At 32.1% G+C, this 20,548-nt stretch overlaps 2 protein-coding genes across 3 annotated transcripts; one reads left to right on the top strand and one right to left on the bottom strand.

Moving 5' to 3' along the window:
- Positions 1-161: 161 nt before the first annotated feature.
- Positions 162-2,467, bottom strand: LOC123707500 (40S ribosomal protein S6). Its single transcript, XM_045657592.1, has 6 exons — positions 2,378-2,467; positions 1,871-2,075; positions 1,513-1,658; positions 1,077-1,247; positions 590-736; positions 162-277 (listed from the first exon to the last, which is right to left on the bottom strand). Exons 1-6 carry the CDS (start codon positions 2,381-2,383, stop codon positions 191-193), a joined length of 762 nt encoding a protein of 253 aa, XP_045513548.1. The 5' UTR covers positions 2,384-2,467; the 3' UTR covers positions 162-190.
- Positions 2,468-2,790: 323 nt separating this feature from the next.
- On the top strand, positions 2,791-12,628 carry LOC123706988 (geranylgeranyl transferase type-1 subunit beta). Of its 2 annotated transcripts, XM_045656702.1 has the most exons (5): positions 2,791-3,129; positions 3,353-3,480; positions 8,046-8,219; positions 9,322-9,485; positions 10,144-12,625. In XM_045656702.1, the coding sequence occupies exons 1-5, from the start codon at positions 3,023-3,025 to the stop codon at positions 10,621-10,623; spliced, it is 1,053 nt and encodes a 350-aa protein (XP_045512658.1). In that variant the 5' UTR covers positions 2,791-3,022; the 3' UTR covers positions 10,624-12,625. The 2 variants fall into 2 exon arrangements, with proteins under 2 accessions (XP_045512658.1, XP_045512659.1); XM_045656703.1 differs by lacking the exon at positions 8,046-8,219 and having other exon boundaries at positions 10,144-12,628.
- Positions 12,629-20,548: the final 7,920 nt, after the last annotated feature.

A 20,548-nucleotide genomic window follows, 5' to 3' on the forward strand; every position in this document is an offset into this window, starting at 1 on the left:
TTTTTATAGTATATATCTATACATTCTGCATTACTCGTGCAAATCAATATTACTAGCAAATTTTGTGTGCTTGAGTGGACATTCAGTTTTATCTACATATTTTCAATTCAAACAAATGAAACCTTACTTGTCTGGGAGGATTTTTGCAATAAAAAACTATAGAATTTTATTAAGAGTTTATTTTAGACTTTCACTTTTGTGGTGCGCTCTGATTTGAGCTCTTTGAATCACGAATTGAAGCTGAACGTCTGCGCTTGATCTCTTCTTGGCGACGTACCTGTAAATTCATATAAATATTGCAGTTTCCTTTTTAAGCTCAAACAGTGTCCAAATAGCTAAAATAGTGCCTATGAATACATATGTATTAGCTAATTTTAAGGGTTAATTTGTGGCTGATTTAATACCTTTAATTACATCAATGGTAAGAAAAGGGGTAAGACACAGCACTTTCTATTACAGCTTGGACAATTATTATAAATTGGAAGTTATAATTATATGGTACCAACTGTAAAACGAAAAAATACATTAGTGTATTCCTTAACTGAACAATTTGTATAAACATTACATTAGTCAGTATTTCAATAATTACCTTAGATTCCTTCTTTCTCTGAGCCAGCAACTTAGCATAGTCTGCTTCAGATGCCTTACGTTTAGCCAGGCGTTTCTTCTTAAGGGCTAGGCGGTGGCGTCTGCGCTGAAGAACCTCAGGTGTTACTAGCCTTTGAATCCTAGGAGCCTATAAAAGATTAAATGTATATTATGATCTACTAGTTATTTTAAGGTTTAAATAAAAAACAAATAAGGATCATATAATCTCAACTATGATTAAGAATTATATATATAATATTTCTGAAGAAACACTTATTTTTATCGTAATATTAAGCCTAAAAGATGTAGATTATATAATAAAATTTAAATGTTTTGCTCACTGTAAAAGTAGACAGACATGATATCTGAATCTTCTGCTCGGAGCTAATTTTATATTCCCTGGTCTAAATTGAACAAGTTATCATAAACATGATCAGAGAAATGTGACCAGGGTAATTTTCAAATTAGATATCATTCATTATGCTTACCTTGTATCTAGGTTTGGCATTTTCTTTGCCTTCTTTAGCAGGCAGGAGGCGTTTTACAACATACCGCCGAACATCATCTTGTTTGGTCAAGTTAAACAGTTTGCGGATCTTGGAGGCTCTCTTGGGTCCAAGACGACGAGGTACATTTCCATCAGTAAGTCCAGGAATTTCCTTAAGAATAGAAATAATAACTAACATTTCTCTACTGTTTACTGTTTCTCTTGCTGTCAATATAAATTTTAAGCTGTCTGTTCTTCAAAATGGAATAACAACAACTCTGAAGTTGTTGCATTTCCAGAGAACAATACAATATCCCCTGCCGCATATAATTACCTAAATTTGAAGATTTAGGAAACAGTAAGAACAGGGTATAGGTTTAAGGACAATCATTAGATTACACAGAACGATTAGGTTTAACATATTAATAGAAACTTACTTGAGAACCCTTGCGTACAATAACTAAAGCCAAAACAGACAAGTTAGCATCAACAATGCAACCCCGGACTGATTTACGCTTTCTCTCTCCATCACGACGTGGTCTGTAGCAAGAATGACCCTTGGACATCAATAAACGGACACGACCTGAAATAATTCTCTATTTCAGTAATAACATTAAATAACTCTCCATTAAGTCAGGATGTCTGATATCATGACTAAACTAAAGTGTAATATACACTACTACTCTACATTCTAAGTAAGGTTATAAACCTTAACATTTAATTTTTGACACTATATAAACATTAAACTACGAATTTAATTTTACGTATTAAATAGAGATTGTTTGAAAAACTTACTGTTTGTAAGAACTCCCTGTTTCATAGGGAAACCTTGCTTGTCGTTTCCACCGGCAACACGGAGTATGTAACCCTTCCATTCGTCACCTAGTAGATCAGCTTCGACCTCAGCGCCCATACGCTTCTCATAGAAGATACGGAGCTTATGTTCATCCACCACTTCAAATAGCTTCTGGCATCCCGTTGCCGGGTACGAAACGTTTAACTATAAACAACAAAATCAGGTTAAGATGCTGCCACCACATTGTAAATTTCCTGTTAACATAAATACACTAGATTGATTAAGAACATGCCGCATTATTCCACTCCAGTTTTCACTACACATTTGATAAGTAAAATTTAAGCATGATGATTGTAGGTCACTTCATCGCACTTTACCCAAAGTATCAGAACACCTATTAAAGATATTTTTGTTTAATTTAATAGTAAAGCAATAGACGGTAATTGATTGGATAATATTTTGTTTAATTTTACTTATATTTAGTAATAAAAACATTTATTGAGAACCTTCATGACTGCGGCTAGCTCCTTTGAACGTCAGCCATGAAAAAGAATCAACTGACAGCTGTCAATACTTAACAGAGATAGTGGACAGAGGTTCACATATTTCAAGTTTTGGTCTAACACAGATAATAGATCACACAGTTGGTATCACAGATTAGAATTTCAAAAACAAATGACAAAACATAAACTTCTGTTGTAAGATAAAAATCAATATGGCAAATATAATCATAAAATGTATGTGTGCTTGAAAATAAAAAAAGAAACCATTTTTTTATAACATAATGTTATCTGAGTTTTGATAATTTAGACACAAATCTTCAAAACTCGGATAACAAGATGTCAAAACGAATGTGATAGTTTGACATTTTTGAAAATTCCACTGTCACTGTTGAGTATTGACCTAAGTCTGTACTGTGTAATGTCGTATCACTTTCATAATTCATTCTGTTTCATTCATTAATATATGTTTTTGTATTAATAATTAAAGTAAAAGTAAAATTGTCATCTCTTATTAACTTCCTTTAAAATGTCTGAATAAATTAATGCAATACCAAAGTTCCTCTTATCGCACACAGTTGTATCTGACGATAACTATATATATTTCAAGTAATAATAGTTTAAATATATCTAACCTGCTAAATTAATACCATGAACAACGAAGAAAGTATTATATTAGCTAATCGGCAGCATGGAAAATACTTTATGCGTTTTTTAAATGTTTTGCCAGCGTCTCTTTCTTCTCATGATACTACTAGGTAGCTAAATTTTATTTATGACGTTTATTTATTTTTTGTAGTGGATCGACAAGACTATCAATTTATATATATATATATATACTATGCGTCTAGGTGCCTAGTTATGGTCCTAAGTAGGACTATTATGAGTAACTTATGACTAGTTTCTTACAGTCCTTTACAGTTTAAATGTTTGTAATTTATATGCTCTGTGAAATGATCAGTGTTTTAAATTAAATTTCAGGGTAACCATAGCATACTTTGCAGTATCTGGACTAGATGTTTTAGGCTCCATTTCTACTATGTCTCTTGAACTTCAAAATAGGATAATACAGTGGATATATAGACTTCAAGTGCATCCAGATAAAGATAGTGAGTAACTATTTAAAACTCTTACTGTTACAATTATATATTTCATCTTTTGTGATATAATTTGTTTGTATCTATTTTGTCAGTATCTATTTATTTGATATGTTGTGTTTAAGGTAAGGTAAGGTTAAGACTCTAAATAGTCTCATTGGAAATAAATGGATATTTAGAAACTTAATAAGTTATGATTGCTTTTTTTTACTTTTTGTACATTTACAAAACATTATCACATTTATTTTTATAACCATGGGCCCAAAGAAGATGATTTCTATTGAATTAAGACGTGATATCATTTTCTTACTCAAAAACACTTAACTAAAACAACTGAGGGGGTGTTTTGGGAGCTGGTGTGGCATTTGAATTAATTTCAATGGGCGAATTTGCTTTGAGAAACAAGCAATTTGACATATGATAAAAGGTTATGGAACAAATTAAACTTGTATAATGTATTCCATTTTAAATTTCAACATGTATACAATATGGGAACATAATTGTATTTGCCAGTCAGTAACACTTCAAGGCAATTAAGAATAATAACATTTTAGTTCTTTGGTTATCCTTAAATGTATAACCTATGTTAGTGTATTAAATAAAGATACATAACATAACCAATTATCAAATACAATGTGTTGGTGTTGTTATAGAATGCTATATGTATTATATTATAAATTGTTGTAAATTTTTGCTAAAATTAAAGTTTGTAACATATAATATTTCAAAGGGTTCATCCACTTAAAAAAAGGAATAAGGTAATCTTAACCTTTGTTATTAATCTACAGCAAACTTAATATAAGTGTTTTGTCTTGATTTTTCAGTCTTTATAACTTTAATATTTCAATAAATAGCTAGTCTGGCCAGAAGTTCTGTTAATAATGAAAGGGTAGTATTTAAACGCAAATAAAAAAAATACTTGTATGCAATAATAATCCAAATTCCCATCCCAAAATTAATGATTGCGCAGAAAAATACTCCACTCAAAATATTACTAAATAAACTACAATTTATGTTCGCAGCATACGGCTATTTATCTTAAAGCAAAGTTTTTTTACTAATGCACATTATACCTATTAACTCTTTTTTTTTAAATATAGATTCTATTAGTGTATTTCTTACAGCAGTTTTTTATTGGTTATAATCATCTTATTATTTATTAAGTACGACATAATGACATCAGTAAAAAAGTATAAAATTAGATACAAATAGTATCTTTTTTATTGGATTATTAAGGCGGGTCTTGCTTTGGTGGGGCGTCCACGCGTCCTTTTTTGCCCAATAGGCACATTTTTGGCTTCTGCAGGTGGTGCCACGTACTTGAGCCGGGTCGCAAGTACGATGATATGCATGCACATATAGTTCTTTAAAAAATGGAGCGGGTTCATTTTCCGTGCATCCAGGCGGTTTGTTGGTTGGGCAAGGCAACTCTCCAATACGCGAAAGCTTTCTTTTTGTATCCATCAAAAGTTTCCCAATCTTGATTAAATGGAATGCTACTTGCTGTTGATCTTGCTACTACTATCTAAGTATTTAGTCCGGATCAAATTCTAAGAATTTGACATTTTTAGCCCACTCCTGTTTGAAATATGCTATGAATCGCTCTTAACTTGCATGTTTACGTACGAGAGGTAGCTGAATGCAACGAGTCGATATCATCCAACATTCCTTTCTGTTTCTTCTTCTCGATCGATTTTTCTACATTTATTGGATGTTTTTTTTTTGCGTGTGCCGAACACATTTTCATTATAGACTGTGCCAAACACTTTTAGCAAAGCATTTTGACGAAATATTTCTATTTCGCTCTTACGCGCGAGCTATGCGGTTAACTCCCGACAAATGCAATGAAAATGAAATGAAATTGTTGCTATAATATTATTCAATTTGCCCAGCATGTCTTTTTGAAAATTACGACAAATATGATGAGCAAGTTTTGTTGTGCTTAATAATATATATGCGACTTGGATAGTTATTTTGTTATGACAACGAGTATCATCTACATGCGCTCTGGTTAATTTGCTGTGCAGTCAGTATTTATGATAAGCATGCAGTATTTTTGTAACTAAATACATTTATTTGTATCGCATTATGAGAATAAAAGTAATGTATATTTTCGAATTATCAGCAGTACTTGTTTTGTTAAACAATTAGTTTATTTGTAGTGAAGTAATTTAATTGATGTAAAAAAGCATAAAAATGAAGAAAATATATTGATATGCGTTTATTTATTACATGTGCAATTAATAATTTCCCATAATGAAAATGCATTTTTATTTCAACTTTTTAATTATTTTAAATTTGGAACACATGTATTATTTTAAAAACTTCCTTCGATTTTGCTCATTTTTTTTGTGTTTATCAAATTACAATATGGAATGGGGTGTTAAAGCAAATAAGATTGCAGTGATCGCCTTGCACAAAGTGGGTATCGATGCCGACGGTCATATTCCAGACACGTCAAAAGCTTGTTATCAACTGTATGTTCATATATAGCACTATCAACAGTCGAAATCTCATTAGGAAGCAAAAAATGTAATCGCGAGAAATGAAGATTCCAGCTAGGACTCTCTAGCTCGTTGCTTATCGTCGATATACAGGACATGCCCTAAATCAATCTTTACATTTAAAGAGAGTGGATCGATCAAAACACCTTCTGTCGCGATACGTAGGTGAAAAGTACAGAAATATCCTCTTTACCGATAAAAAAAATTCACGATTGAAGAATACTACAATAAGCAAAATGATAAAGTGTATGCTCACAGTTCTATATAAGCTGCTGAAGTGGTCGGAAAGGTACAACGTGGTCATCATCCTGCGTCAGTGGTAACCCCGCAGTTTCGTGGGGCGTGTCTTACCTAGGAGTCACAAAACTACATTTTTGTGAAAAAGGAGTGAAAACTCCAGCTAAAGTGTTTCAAGATACAGTCTTGGATCATGTTGTGAAACCACTTAGCAATACACTTTTAAAAAATATACCTTGGACGTTCCAGCAACATTCTGCGCCTAGTCACAAGGCACGAACTACATAAGACTAGCTGGAAACCAACGTTCCAGACTTTATAAGAGCTGAAGACTGGCCCTCATCTAGCCCAGTTCTCGAGCCTTTAGACTTCAATTTATGGTCAGTTTTCTGCTCTAAACGACACGGCGACATTGAGTCTCTTAATGAGTCTTTGGAGCAAGCAGTGGCGAAATTTTTTATGGAAACAGTGCGTACATCCATAGATTCGTAGCCAAACAGATTAAAGGGCTTTATAAAAGCCAAAGATGGCTATTTCGAATATAATATTGTTTTATTTTTTGCTGTGACTAATAAATATGTAGGTATACATTTTTGCATTGCATTTTACCAGAACCTATGGCTGGACTAGGTATAAATAATGTATGATTAAGTTATTCATGTGACAAAACATCCATTAATAATTAAGGTATAAATAATATACATATGAACTGACAGAATCTAATATAGGAGCAGCGCAGTGTTTGCTCTATGTTTAAGTGCAATATTCAAATCGGAGGTTGCGCAATCAATCTATGGCTCTGTACCAGTGGGTGTTCATGTCTATGTGGCCTACGAAAACGACGTGAAGAAACGTGACATGTCTAAAATCAGGCATACGTAAAGACACATGCAGAAATATGTCTGTCCCATGCCCTATTCACGTGACCTTAAATGTTACGTGTAAACCTTGTGGTTTTATTCATGAAAATATATACTTGAGTGTCATGTAAATAAAAATAAGCTTCTGTAATTTTCTGATTTACCTTCTATGAATTAACTTTTATTGCTTTCTTAAATTTATAATTACCTGTGAGGACAGAGTCGAGTGTGATAGTGATAAATTTTATGATGGTTTAATATGTATAAACATACGTGAGGATATTTGAGTATGTCACGGTATCACATAACTACTGACTTATTTACTTTAATGCTATTTATGTTTTTGATAATGGTTCACTTTAATAGCTTTACATATATTTAACCGTTGTTGTCATAAAAATTACAATACATTACAATGAATGACTAGAATTATTTTTTTACATAGTATTTGTATATAAAACTATTCCTCGGATTAAATATCATTAACTTTAACAACTCGGTTTGAAGAAAATGTTTACCACTTGTAACTGCAATGCTCAAAACAACCACAGGCCACAAATAATTTATCGATAATTATTACTTTATTATTCATGTAGACGTAAATAGATGTGATTGTTAATCTATTCCTGCCATGCCGTCGTTTGTTTCCTTGATAATTGTGTGACGATATTAGTCAAGGATTTCCTTCCTTGTCTATACTCTGAAAATATTTAATATACACCGAAATACCAAATCTTTTTAATGGCATGATTTCTCGGCAGATGTTAATCGCGTGGAATTCCTTAATAATCAATCCGAAAGCATATGTGGAAAAGCACAAAAAGCTTTGCATTATAAGTGTATTGAAATATGTTATATAGTTTTCTATACTTTTCCACATTTTCTTAGTTCGCTATGGTTCTAACTAATCAGTTAAGGAAACCTTTAAAACGATTATAATGAAGTTAGGTTCAGATATTAAATATTTTTTTTACAGCGGGTGACATGTCTGTCTGTGGGTTCCAAGGATCTTCAACTGTGAACATAGATTTCAATTCACGGAATAAGTTGTATAGATGTGGCCATTTAGCGATGACGTATACCGGCCTCTGTATTCTACTGGCGTTAGGTGATGATCTTTCGAGGGTTAATAGAAAAGCAATTATTGAAGGCAAGTAACTATAAAACGGTATAATTAAATTCGAAATTTATCGCATACTTTACAGCTAGGTATCTAAATGAAGGTCATAATTAAAAGGTCAAAATAAATTTGAATCAAATTATTTCTTATTGACCTGCGTAAAAAGCATAAATATTTTCGTCCATCCCATCAGATTCCCAAAAATCCGGGCTAAAAGACACCTGCTACGTTTCATACGAAAAAAAAAATGAAATCTGAAGAAACTTATAATTTTGAAATTTGACAACAAACGCTCGTCTTCTATCCAAAAGGAAATTTTTGATGTCAGAGACATTTAAAAAAAAATGGCCTTTTGCTTTAAAACTAATTGTTAAAAATTTAGTACATCGCTATTTATTATTTGTAGTCCTTAATATCATTATATAGGTACGGAATTTGCAACAAAAAGTGTACTAACTTGAAATGACGCAATAATAATAAAAAAGAAATCGTTAATTTCTGTACTACTATAATACTTCTTTTAATATTAATTTAGTCGCAATACCTAACATATTATGATACTTAATAAAGTGCGTGTGAAAGAAATTTGACGTCACCTTCAATTATTTTCATTATCAAAACAAGATAACTTTGTATGTGTAATTTTGCCACTCGTTTCATTTCGCCGACCACCGTTAATAAATAATGGTTATTTGTTATTAGTTAAATTACGTTAGTTTATTTTTAGTTTAGTTTTTATAGCCTCCTGAAACTGAAGTTAACTTTTTATACATTTTAGTTTCTCTATCACATATGATAGAGCCTGAAATGTATAAAAAGGGGCTTGCTGAAAACGTCTGTTGTCGAAAAATCTAGAAAACATTTCATTCAATTCGTCTTTGATGCAGATTATTATAATTTATCATAACGTAATGTTAATAAAACTTGAACTAGAAAATACATTAATCATTATTTAATAAAGTCAAAATGTAGGCATCTTGACGTCTCTATATTTTTTGTATGACAAGAGAACTTTCATTCCACTGATATGATTTATTATCATATTCATGTATTCTCAATCTGAACTTGGTGTCTTTATCATTTATTGTCTTAATATATTTAAAAATAGTATTCATAATATTTGTATTTTAAGGTGTAAAAGCGTTACAAACTGAAGAGGGTAATTTTGCTGCAACTCTATCTGGCTGCGAGTCAGACATGCGTTTCGTGTACTGCGCAGCGTGTATTAGCTACATACTGAACGATTGGTCCGGGTTCAATATTAAAAGTGCTACGGATTATATTATTAAGTCTATAGTAAGTAATAATACAAATTCTTAAATGAATTCCGTTTTGGCCACTATTTTTATATATATTTCTATAAATTTTTCAATATCCCCGACTCTTGTGGTAAAGGGACCTTATTATATACACATAATTTTGTACTTATATTATTATTGCTATTCTATATTCATAGGCGGATGCGGATCCATCATTATAACATTTTCATTGTTCAAACTCCGACTATACCTGTGCATTCTTGTTTCTATTTACGCTAAAGCTATAGTTGGCCTAGTGGCATCAGAGTGCGACTCTCACCCCTGAGATCGTATTTTCGATCCCCGGTTGTTCAGCAATGGCCTTTTTTCTATATGCGAATTTAACATTCGCTCGAACGGTGAAGGAAAACATCGTGAGGAAACCGGCTTGCTTTAGACCTAAAAAGGCACATGAGGGTGATCACCTACTTGACTATTACATTAACAAATGATCATGAAACAGATACAGATCTGAGACCTACACCAAAAAAGGTTGCAGCTCCACTGATTTTATTTACGCAATTTAAACTTGTTATTGTTGCCAATAAAAAGTATGTGGCATGTCTTAATTATATTAATTTTTTTGAGGATTGATTAAAACATATTCATACATTGATATAACGTTATTGTGGTGTTTTAATATGAACGAATTGCAGGGGTACGACTATGGAATTGCGCAATGCCCGGAATTAGAGTCACACGGCGGGACAACATTCTGTGCTTTGGCAACCCTGAGTTTAACTAACCAGCTAGACCAATTATCAGAGGCCCAAATCGAGGGTCTTAAAAGGTGGCTTCTTTTAAGGCAAATAGACGGTTTTCAAGGGAGACCTAATAAACCGGTTGACACCTGCTACAGTTTTTGGGTTGGGGCGTCCCTAAAAATTTTGAACGCATTACATTTATCGGATTACGCGAATAATCGTAGTTATGTTTATGAAACTCAAGATATTGTTGTTGGTGGATTTTCAAAATGGCCGGACACGTGTACGGATCCGATGCACACGTATTTGGGCTTGGCCGGTCTGAGTCTTATCGGTGAGAGTGGTTTGTTTGAAATTGTACCTACTTTGAATATAAGTAAACGGGCACACGAGCATTTAAAGACATTGCATGAACAGTGGGCTAGTTCATAGTTTTAATAATATGTATTTTAGACTGGTTAGGAGATTTTGGACGGGATAATTTATTAATTTAGAATCGTCAAGTATCTGTGCGGACATTATCTGCGATGTATGTGATGAAATTAAAATAGAATGAAAAACATTTTGAAACATAAAAAATATAATGATGCGTAGCGAATAGAACTATTTAGTTAACCCCTTTTATGAGTTCGAATAGCTGCCACACCGAATCTGTTTCCGCACAGAATTACTAGTAATAATTGTTTTCAAATATTTTATGATGGCAACATCGTACTACGAATAACAATACGATATGTATGTTATATATCCCTTAAAAACTTTATCATCAGCTCTGTCATAGGTGTGATAAAGTAATAAATTGGAGTCTTCAAATAATATTTGTAGTAATCATATTTTAGAGGAAATTTATTTTTTACGCTTTACACGGTAGTTTAATTTTATACATAATATCTTAAATATTTTGTCGTTCAAGTTGGTAGGACATAGGCTACAATATGACATATTATTTTAAAAAATCCTTTTGAACCTTTTCAAAATATAAAAGACTGGGAAATGCATCAATACGGCCCTAGACGTGTTTTGTGCGATTCTGTCGATCTCCTAACCAATATAAAAATCCCGGTGCTGCCATATAATAACAGTGTTGTCAGTCCACAATAAAATTTTGCCTACACGCTCGATTTATTGTTGACTCATGTTATATTTTGCAATTGTTAGTACTTAAAGAGTTTAGATATTAGCTAGGTGCTAAATTATATCGTAGAAATGCGAACAACGATTTTTTTTTACTTTTTCACAGATTCATTTTTTTGAGATAGTTTAAGTCGTGCCATATGTGACGGGCATTTTAAGGAAGTATTTATAAATTGCACAATTTTAGTCTAAATTATACAAGTTTAATTATAGTGCAAAATATATATAACGCACAGGGTGTCAATCAATTTGTAATTTAAGTGTGCATAGTAATGTTAAATACATATTTTTGAATGTTCTAGAATAGGAAATTGGTTTATGGTACACATTAATTGGCTAATATAATATGTAATTTAACTCCTATAAAATTTGGTCCTAAAAAATATGTTTTAAAAATGTTAAAAATGCCATGAGTATGTTTAGAGAATTGTTATTTTGTATGACTGTCTCTTTCCAATAACTAATATTAAAATAAGACAAAAAGCTTTTACATGTTACGCATTCTTGATCTAAATGTCACTTTGTTTGACAGATTCGTTGGTATAGTTACCAGATCTTTATTAAAATAGCCGTAAGTGTTTTCTAAATATGTCGAAAATCATAAATTATTAATATTTTAAAGTAATATTTGGATCTGGTTATTAAACAATGATCTACTTACTAATATTCTAACAAGTTAAGTTAAAATTCTCATATTAAACTTTTGTAGTTGCTTTCTTGGTTAAACTGGTGTTAACAAAGAGGGCGCTATTATAAATAAGTCGTAAACCTGAGCGCTTTAAATATATACAATCCGAATATGACGAATCTATTTATTTTTAATACACTTTACCCGTTTCAAGACGTATATTTATTAAATGGAGTTCCTTACAGTTACTAGTAAACTAGTCGATCTTATCATATACAATATGATTGTTTTGTTTCTGCTTAAGAAATTGTCGGTTGAGTGAAAATTTTAATTACTACTTTAAACCTCAAATTTATAGTATTAAAAGGGTGTCTCATTTGTTATCAATGGATGATGATAATAAATTGGATCGAAAATATTTCGACTCGAGGTACCCAACATTTAGTTTTTTACCAACTCTTCGACAGTTTCATAGATGGCGCTTATAAACATTTACAGTTATATCAAAGGTTATTTAAATAACATTCAAATTATAATAATTATCAATTTATCATATTCAAGGCATTGTCGACTTTGTGATGTCTTTGAAACATTACGTCATTTTATATTATTTAGTATTATTATACAATTTTATTTCCTAATTTTTTATTAAAATACAAAGTGTTTAATTATTTTACATAACATTGTGCGATCCAATTTTTTGTAGTTAAAAATAAACTGATTTAATAGTTTATAAAGTGTTTTTTTAACATCTTGAAGTGCCCGACTTGAATAGGATTAATTGTAATAAATTACTATTTTAAGATTTCCATTAAATGTCTTTAGCATCGAGGTTTATGTTTTTGGTACCCGGAACTGTTATACAGCGAATATTCAATATTGCTTTCTTTCGAATTCAACCCTGGACCTTGCGTAAATGCTGCAATAAAGCAAGTGGCTGTAGCAAGACCAATTAAGCTTCGGACTCATATTAACTTAATACAGTGTATTTTAATTATTATCAAACAAAAGCTAATAATCACCGTGAAAAGTGATATTAAACTAAATATTTCTTGGAAGCTCTTTTTATTCTGGTTGAAATCTAATCCAAACAATTATCCCAAGAGTTTCCTTGCTTATTTCCATTAATTAAACAAGAAAACAGATCGTCTAGATAAAAGGACTATAAATCTAAATGATGAATAGGTGAGTTCAGTCCACGGATCAGAATTGTAAATTGCTTATTTGTGCGTATTTGCGGCCGCGGCCGAAATCTGGGCTTAGTTTGATAAAATGTATTCGCTCGTATCGGTTGACATTTCGTTATTCCTCTCAACTATTTGTATAGATTTTCCCTGATTAATTTGCTTACCGATCCCTTTAATCCCCCTGAATGGGGGTCGGAATTACTACTTCGTTGATATTAATAATTTACCGTATTATCTTTCGCTTAAATATTTGTGTATAAATTCACAAATATTTAATGTATTTCACGGGTTTAAAAAAATACAAAACAGTAGGTTAAAATAGGCTAGGGGCTTACCTCCTGGTGCGAAGTTTTACGGCCACCCATGGCCCTCATGGCCTCATGGGCCTTTAAGGACATCAGTGGTGCAAAGAACGAACGGACGAGGTGATACGGGTAGTAAGGACGGAAATATTCTCGTAAGTTATTTTTTAGTAGCTACTAAATAATACAAAACTTTATCAAGTAAAGTTTAAACTTTAATATATTTCATTAAGCTTTATGGACAGACAGGTTTAAGCTTACAGGAGTCGATCCTTTTTAATTATAGTTTTGCTTTAATGAGTACCAATTATTATAAATGATATAAAAATGATTACAACAGTCTACCTAATAGGTTAAAATCAATTAGAAATTTAGTCAGGATTATCAAAGCGTTGTGTGATTCGTATTAACTTATATACGTGGTAGAATTTTTATACTAAATATATTTTTAATTAAAACTACTTAAAAGATTAGAAAATATTTTCTGTGAGACGTCTCCGTAGCTGAAGCAAATTATCTGATACCTCAATAATCAATATCAGACTACAGATAATTGAGCTTTGACACGTAAATAAAATAAAGAAACAAAACATATCCGGTTTCCTAATGTCGGGGGGTTAAAAGTATTTCAATCACAGCGGATTTGTAAAGCATATCCAAACAGGATGATGGACAATAAAGATATCAGTAAAATTTTCCAAAGCGGTTATAAGGTCTAAAATTCTAACCCGAAAGGGCGGAAAGTATAATAACATAGAGAATTTATTGAATTCTGAATGCTGCGTCCATACGGAAAACCTTTGAAATACGAGTTCTGCCGTTCATTGAACAGCGCTTACCTAAATCTTAAATGCACAAGTGTGCTGAGGAGATAGGATAGTTCCCGCTAATACTTCGGTAAGTCGAGCCCCAGATTTAGTTCCCCGAGCTCGTTTCCGTAGATAACTGGAAACCATACTGCTCGTATAAGTAATGAAGCGTCGTTTTGAATAAAGCGCGGATTTCGATGAATTTGTTCACTTTTGTTAACGTTTTAAAAGCTAACTTTGTTCTTTGGGGCGGTTTCGTAGTTATTATATTTGTACTATGATGATTTAAATGTATTTTGTAACTTACATCACTAATATTTGTATCGATAATCCATTTATGTGGTTAATTAATATATATCCTCTATCGTGGCCACCTCGGCAGTATGAGGCCGGTGTATAGGCGAGCAGTTATAGCCCTGAGGTCGTTAATTTGAACCGCAGCAATGGCTTAATTTTTTTTAAATTTTGTGAGCAATTGAAACTTGCTATCAATCAATGAAACACATTCGCGCATTGAGGGCTTTTGTAAACATTGTACAAATTTAATACATACGTGAATAGAGATTTAATTTACATTTACCAATATTTATGTAGAATACACCTAGTCTTTAAACCAAAATAAATATTGGAATTGGAATAATAATTTCATATTAAAAACAGACACCATACCAGAGCAACATTAGATGGAACTTTGCTACTCTTTGAACTCTGTGAGGTTACTTGAAACATGCTTTTTTGTTGTACTTTGAAAGTCTACTTTTAGATTTGATTCCGATTTTATTTTTACTTCGATTCAATAAAATATTTTAATCAAATCGATCATTCCAGAAATTTACATTATGTTCCATATAAAGTGTGAACATACTAAATTCAGTATAATTAATTATTTAAATGGATAGCTGTTGTTTTATTTTAGTATTAAAATGGAAAACTTCGTTTTTAATTGTTTTAATTCGTTACGGATCACGTTGAGCATCATTCGAAAGTTCATAAGTATTTATTAAGTGTTTGCATCGAATTCGATTGATTCGGAACTCGAAACTGTTGGTAGACCAGCTGTATATCAGTACACGCTCGAGAAAAACATGTTTATTTAATCAAGTACACGCAATTTGGGTTATAGTCCTTAGGGAACGTCCTTACGAGACCAAAAGCAGTAACTTTGAATTGGTAGACTCAGGACCCCTTTGCACTCCAACCTTCTCGGACATTAATTACAACATCTGAATAAAATAACTACTTAGGTACAAATTTCTGTTGATGTACGTTTTTACCTGACCATTAAGAAAATTAAACTCTTAAACGCGCGTATTCAGGACTGTAAAACTAATTCGCTAATTACATATAAGTTTTAATCTAACGATGTACGTATTTTGTTTATTTACAAATATGTTTTATCCTTATATAAAACAAAGTTGTACTTTTTTAATGAAATGTAATGCGTACATCGTGATGTTTTATATCGTAAACAATTATACGTGTAATAACACTGGCAAACAGTACCTTAATGCACTATTTGCCGGTGTAATGAATCCTGGTTAAGGGAAATGCGGTGACATTTTTTTATAAGATAGGTTAGGCATAGGCATACGAGCCTACGAGATGCCCAAAAAGGGCAGTCATCCCAGACCATTAACACCCATTTTCAGGTGCGTTGCCGGTATTTGAGGGAGGAGTATGTTATTTTCTTAAACAATAAACACGTTATTTAAATTCACGTTAAACAATTTAATATGTTTTATTAAATAAAATAATTTCATAACACATTTATTAAATACAATTCATAAAAGTCCTTAATTATAGTGACTTCAATTAAAACTGACATTGAAAGAGAATAACAAGGAGGAAACTCAAATAGATTTAGGCGATTTTGAAAATTAAATTAAAACTTAGTTCATTTGCATTTATAACCGAGTCGAGTATAGATGACTAAAATGTCGAGTATTGATTGGGAATTCATAATTATTTGCAACTGGGTATGCCGCTTTAAATGTAAATTTAAAGACATTGAGGCGTGCTCCGGGAGAAATGGATAATGTTCTCCACGCTCCGAGTGTAAAACGGATTGTTACACTGAGAGGTGTGTGAAAACAATGTCATTTAACGTTTATCGGTAGAAATCTGATGTATTCGATTGTTTATGATTTTTTTTTAATCTACGAAACACAGGACAGGAAATATTTAGATGTTTGCTATACTTTAGTATTCATTTTATTATAACTATAAAAAATATTTTATCATAAGAATGCTAAATGTTTATAATATAATAAATAAGTGTGCATCGGTGCGAAGTTGCGATGGGACATATTGGATATGATACACATTAATTTACACAGTTCTATTATGATATAAATGGGGTCAATTATTTTAAAAACAATCTTTTCAGTTGAAATATTTGTCTTATTCTACGCCAGGTCGAGTGTCACTATTCGTTTTAAAATATACACAAAGGAGACGTAGAAAGGCAAATATTTACGTCAATATTATACTTGCATTTCATTTGATCATAAAATACAAACATTCCTTCTCTTTATATTTTCCACCCTCCAAGGCAAGGGTCCTCTTGACCTAGGAATACAATAATAGACAACACTAAAAGAGTTCACTTAAAGCGTTTCTTAAATCCAAAGCAATTTAATTTTCGCAACTTTCTAACGAACCATGTTTCAATTCGAAATGATGGTTCAAAGATGCTCTAAATCTATTATATTGTTGTTTACTGTTCCGGAACAAACACGGAAGTTTAAAGTCGAGGCGGAGAGCCAAACTTGATAAGATCTTAAACCTTTATAAAGTTGAAGACTGACTAAAATCGATTCGTCATACTTATACGCACTGCTGGTATATTTATTATCGATTTATTAAGAAAAACGTTATAGCAACGAAATTCTCATCGTAAGTGTTAAGCTGTTCAGAAGAAGAAGGTCGTATGTGGAAACGAGGAATTCAGATTTGTAATATTGAATAGATGTTTTTTTTTCATCACTGCAATGGCAATGCCTATAAAGTTTGTCACAAAAAAATGTATTTTATTATTTTTTATGCGCCAAAGTTTCAGTGTGTCGAGCGTTGGCCAGCTTATGTAAAAAAAATATGAGTAAAGTAATCTCTACAAGTATCTCTATCGTAATCGAGCCATCACTAGAGGTTAAGGTGATGGCGGTGAAGGTCACTCACTCAAATCATCTAAGTCCAAGGTAGTAATACACTGGTGCTATAGATAGTTAAATCTATCTATGTATCTCAATGAGCTTCCGCAAGCCTATCTACAAACGATGAACTGGCAAAGATAGTATAAGTTAGTAATAAGCTTAGTTCCTTCTCTATCATCGTGTCCACATCGCATCCCTAACTTTCATACTGAAATTATCGTGATTCATGTGTCCTTTTTCATTGTCTATATATTATGTATTCATTGATTTGTTTTGTTCCATTCTTTATGTCTAAGTAATAGTATATCTTATGTAGTTTTTCACTTCTTGCGCCACCTTACCAATATCTCTTTAATCTTTACATTTTGTGGCAACTATGAATTAATTCAAAGTATGACCATCCATTTAATTATAAATGCCGTATTCACAACTAGAAGCGATTACTCCATATTTAGGCTAATTGAAACGTCATCGAGCGATTGAAGTCATTTCAATACACAGGTATTTTGTAAATTACATGAATGATGTTTGTACTTCACTAATGTTTAAAGGTGTGGTTAATTAAAATACATTATTATCATACTGATAGTAACGTATTTTATGTAATTAGAGGTAGCATAGTTTTATCTTTAGCGTGTATCTCCACCCACAAGGTCACGCGTTTTAACTCAAAATGTGCTCTAGTATATTTTTCGCGTAAACACGCGCTCAAAGAAAACATCGAGACTTAGCGTTAAGTGTGACTCCCGTAAGTAAAAAATATAGTAAATTTGACTGAGTTCTTAGTTTTAAATTACGATTTTAAATGATTTACCTTAGACTTAAAAATTTCGTCTTGTATCAGGTAAAGAAAGTTGTTTAAAAAGAAAACATAATCAAACTCAGAAATATATCCCATCCTCTCTTTGGGGGTTAAGTCATGAATATTACACTAAACGTTTGAATGTGACGTTATAATAATTGTTACGCATCGATAGACATATAAATATTATATAAGAAGAATATAATTATTACCCCGGGGCAAAAAGCAATGGGTCTAAATATTTAGAACTAACGATATCTAACAATATTATGTAGTAGCTTTGTATGTATCGCTATCCCCCACTTTTTCATTACATGAAAAATGCATTTACGGTTTCATCAAACGATTCTTTTGTGGCTTACTTCGTGTCGTTGTGACTTGTCTTGACGACGCGACTTTATTGTGTTTCAGGCGTATCTTTTTATATTCGAACACTTTATCACACTTTTGATTGGACTGCTGATTAGGAGGGGAGATTTATGTTATAAAAACATTCTAAAGGTTGACCGTCTTAATTCGTCGTACACTTGTACACATGTATAATCTCGTGTCACAGTGGAAGGATATAACTGTTTATTAAAATCATTAGGCTAGATAACGCAATACCTGACATCTGGTATATGGCATTCAATGTACCTAAAACAAAGAAAGTTTTAATAATTATCGAAAGTGTGTTTTAGTTTCTTTTTCAATACTACATTTGGTCCCTAATGTAGGCTTCTATCTTATCTATAATACATCCCTCCACATTATTAGAGAAAAATTCTTAACATATGTATTCATAGAATATTCGTGTAAAGTTCTAATACATAAATCGATATGATGCAATATCGACCTGTCTATCATTTTCACGTAGTTCATTTTGTACATTTTTCCCGTTCATTTTGAAACATCAGACGGATTAAACTCCAATTTTGCTTCATAGACATTGTTGACAGATTTATCCGACGCTTCGAAATGGATTAATGGTTTGACAGTCCGCATGACCTTTGTAGATATATTTTACATGTTAGTGTTTAGGTTAGACTATATCTTAGTCTCGGTTAATGGGCGCAAACCGAAACAAATGATCGCCATTCATCGTAAACCCCCCAACGTAGTCGGAAATTATTTTATTTCAACCTACGGCCGAATATACTTGTATTCTAATGTTAGGCTCTACAGTGAGTTAGCCAAGTAAATAAAATATGTGTACGTGTAACATTTGCGTGTTGTTCACACGAGAAAGTAAGTGCGTGCTCCTATTTCACCATGCCTCCTGCTGATGTCATGTGAAACATGGTGTGATGGTTGCAGCTCCTTACAAACGTCGTGTAATACAAAAAAAACTTGGCGATTAAAAAGAGTGGCGGAGAGTTTATTGTCAGTTCTTATCTTCCGTTCTACCCCCTTATTTTTGAACTGGCAGTTAATGTAAAATTAGAAGCATTTAATGTATATTTCTTTTTTATTGACGTTCATAAGTGTACATTGTGTTACCTATATCAATAAATGATTTTTGACTTTGATTCCGATACTTACTTATACAACGTACACAGTGCGCCAAATCCGTCGTGCACATTATACGTTTTATTACGTAAACATTTAATAATAAGAAAAAATATACTCGTATAAATCTCTTCATTTAAATTTTCCTCTGTTTTAAATAATTTCCTCGTTACATAACAGTTTTAAAAACGGTTATAACATGTGATGATATAAATGAACGATGACGCTAATTGATATAACAAAGCTAATCAGAGATCACATTGGTGGCTGATTAGAGGCTAGTTAATGCCGTGGTCACAATCAGCTATAAATCACTGCGAAGATAACATTTACGCATCGGATGACGGCTTTGTCGACGAGTAACTGGATTATATTACACATGCCTTAGCATCGCAGAGTGACGACAATGCCAGTAAAAATACTTTGAAGTTAATACATTGTTTTTTAAATAAAATTCTTTAACTTACAAAAATAAAAGCTAAATATTTAGTGTTAAACAGCAGTCTCCTCAGATATATCTTTGACACCTGTCAATTCCTTAGCCCTTAGCTTACAATCAATTTGTGATCGTAAGAAGTGAAGGCATTAAAATATCATAATTAAATAAAATATAAACCATTAAAACTTACTTCTTTGGCTCATTCGTCCAACTTAGTATCGACCAGTATAATATTGTAGTCTTTGGTGTCAACTATACTGACAAATAGACTAAGTCGATATTTAAAGGTTAAATAACTATTTTGAAAGCTTTAAAAGGTGCAAGCTGGTTGCCCATTTTATTGCGTTGTAAAGTAAGCAATTGTTTAGACCACACATGTTGTGGTCTGAAGAGGTTTCGGGGGTCACACCGCGTGC

The sequence above is a fragment of the Pieris brassicae genome, chromosome 3, assembly GCF_905147105.1.
Source record: "Pieris brassicae chromosome 3, ilPieBrab1.1, whole genome shotgun sequence".
Lineage (NCBI taxonomy): Eukaryota > Metazoa > Arthropoda > Insecta > Lepidoptera > Pieridae > Pieris > Pieris brassicae.

Coding starts and splice junctions, on each gene's coding strand:
- LOC123706988 (XM_045656702.1), top strand. CDS start 3,023: ATGAACAACGAAGAAAGTATTATATTAGCTAATCGGCAGCATGGAAAA. Junction 8,220..9,321: donor TAGAAAAGCAATTATTGAAG/GCAAGTAACTAT, acceptor TTGTATTTTAAG/GTGTAAAAGCGTTACAAACT. Junction 9,486..10,143: donor ATTATATTATTAAGTCTATA/GTAAGTAATAAT, acceptor AACGAATTGCAG/GGGTACGACTATGGAATTGC.
- LOC123707500 (XM_045657592.1), bottom strand. Junction 737..1,076: donor ATGCCAAACCTAGATACAAG/GTAAGCATAATG, acceptor AATCTTTTATAG/GCTCCTAGGATTCAAAGGCT. Junction 278..589: donor AGAGAAAGAAGGAATCTAAG/GTAATTATTGAA, acceptor ATGAATTTACAG/GTACGTCGCCAAGAAGAGAT.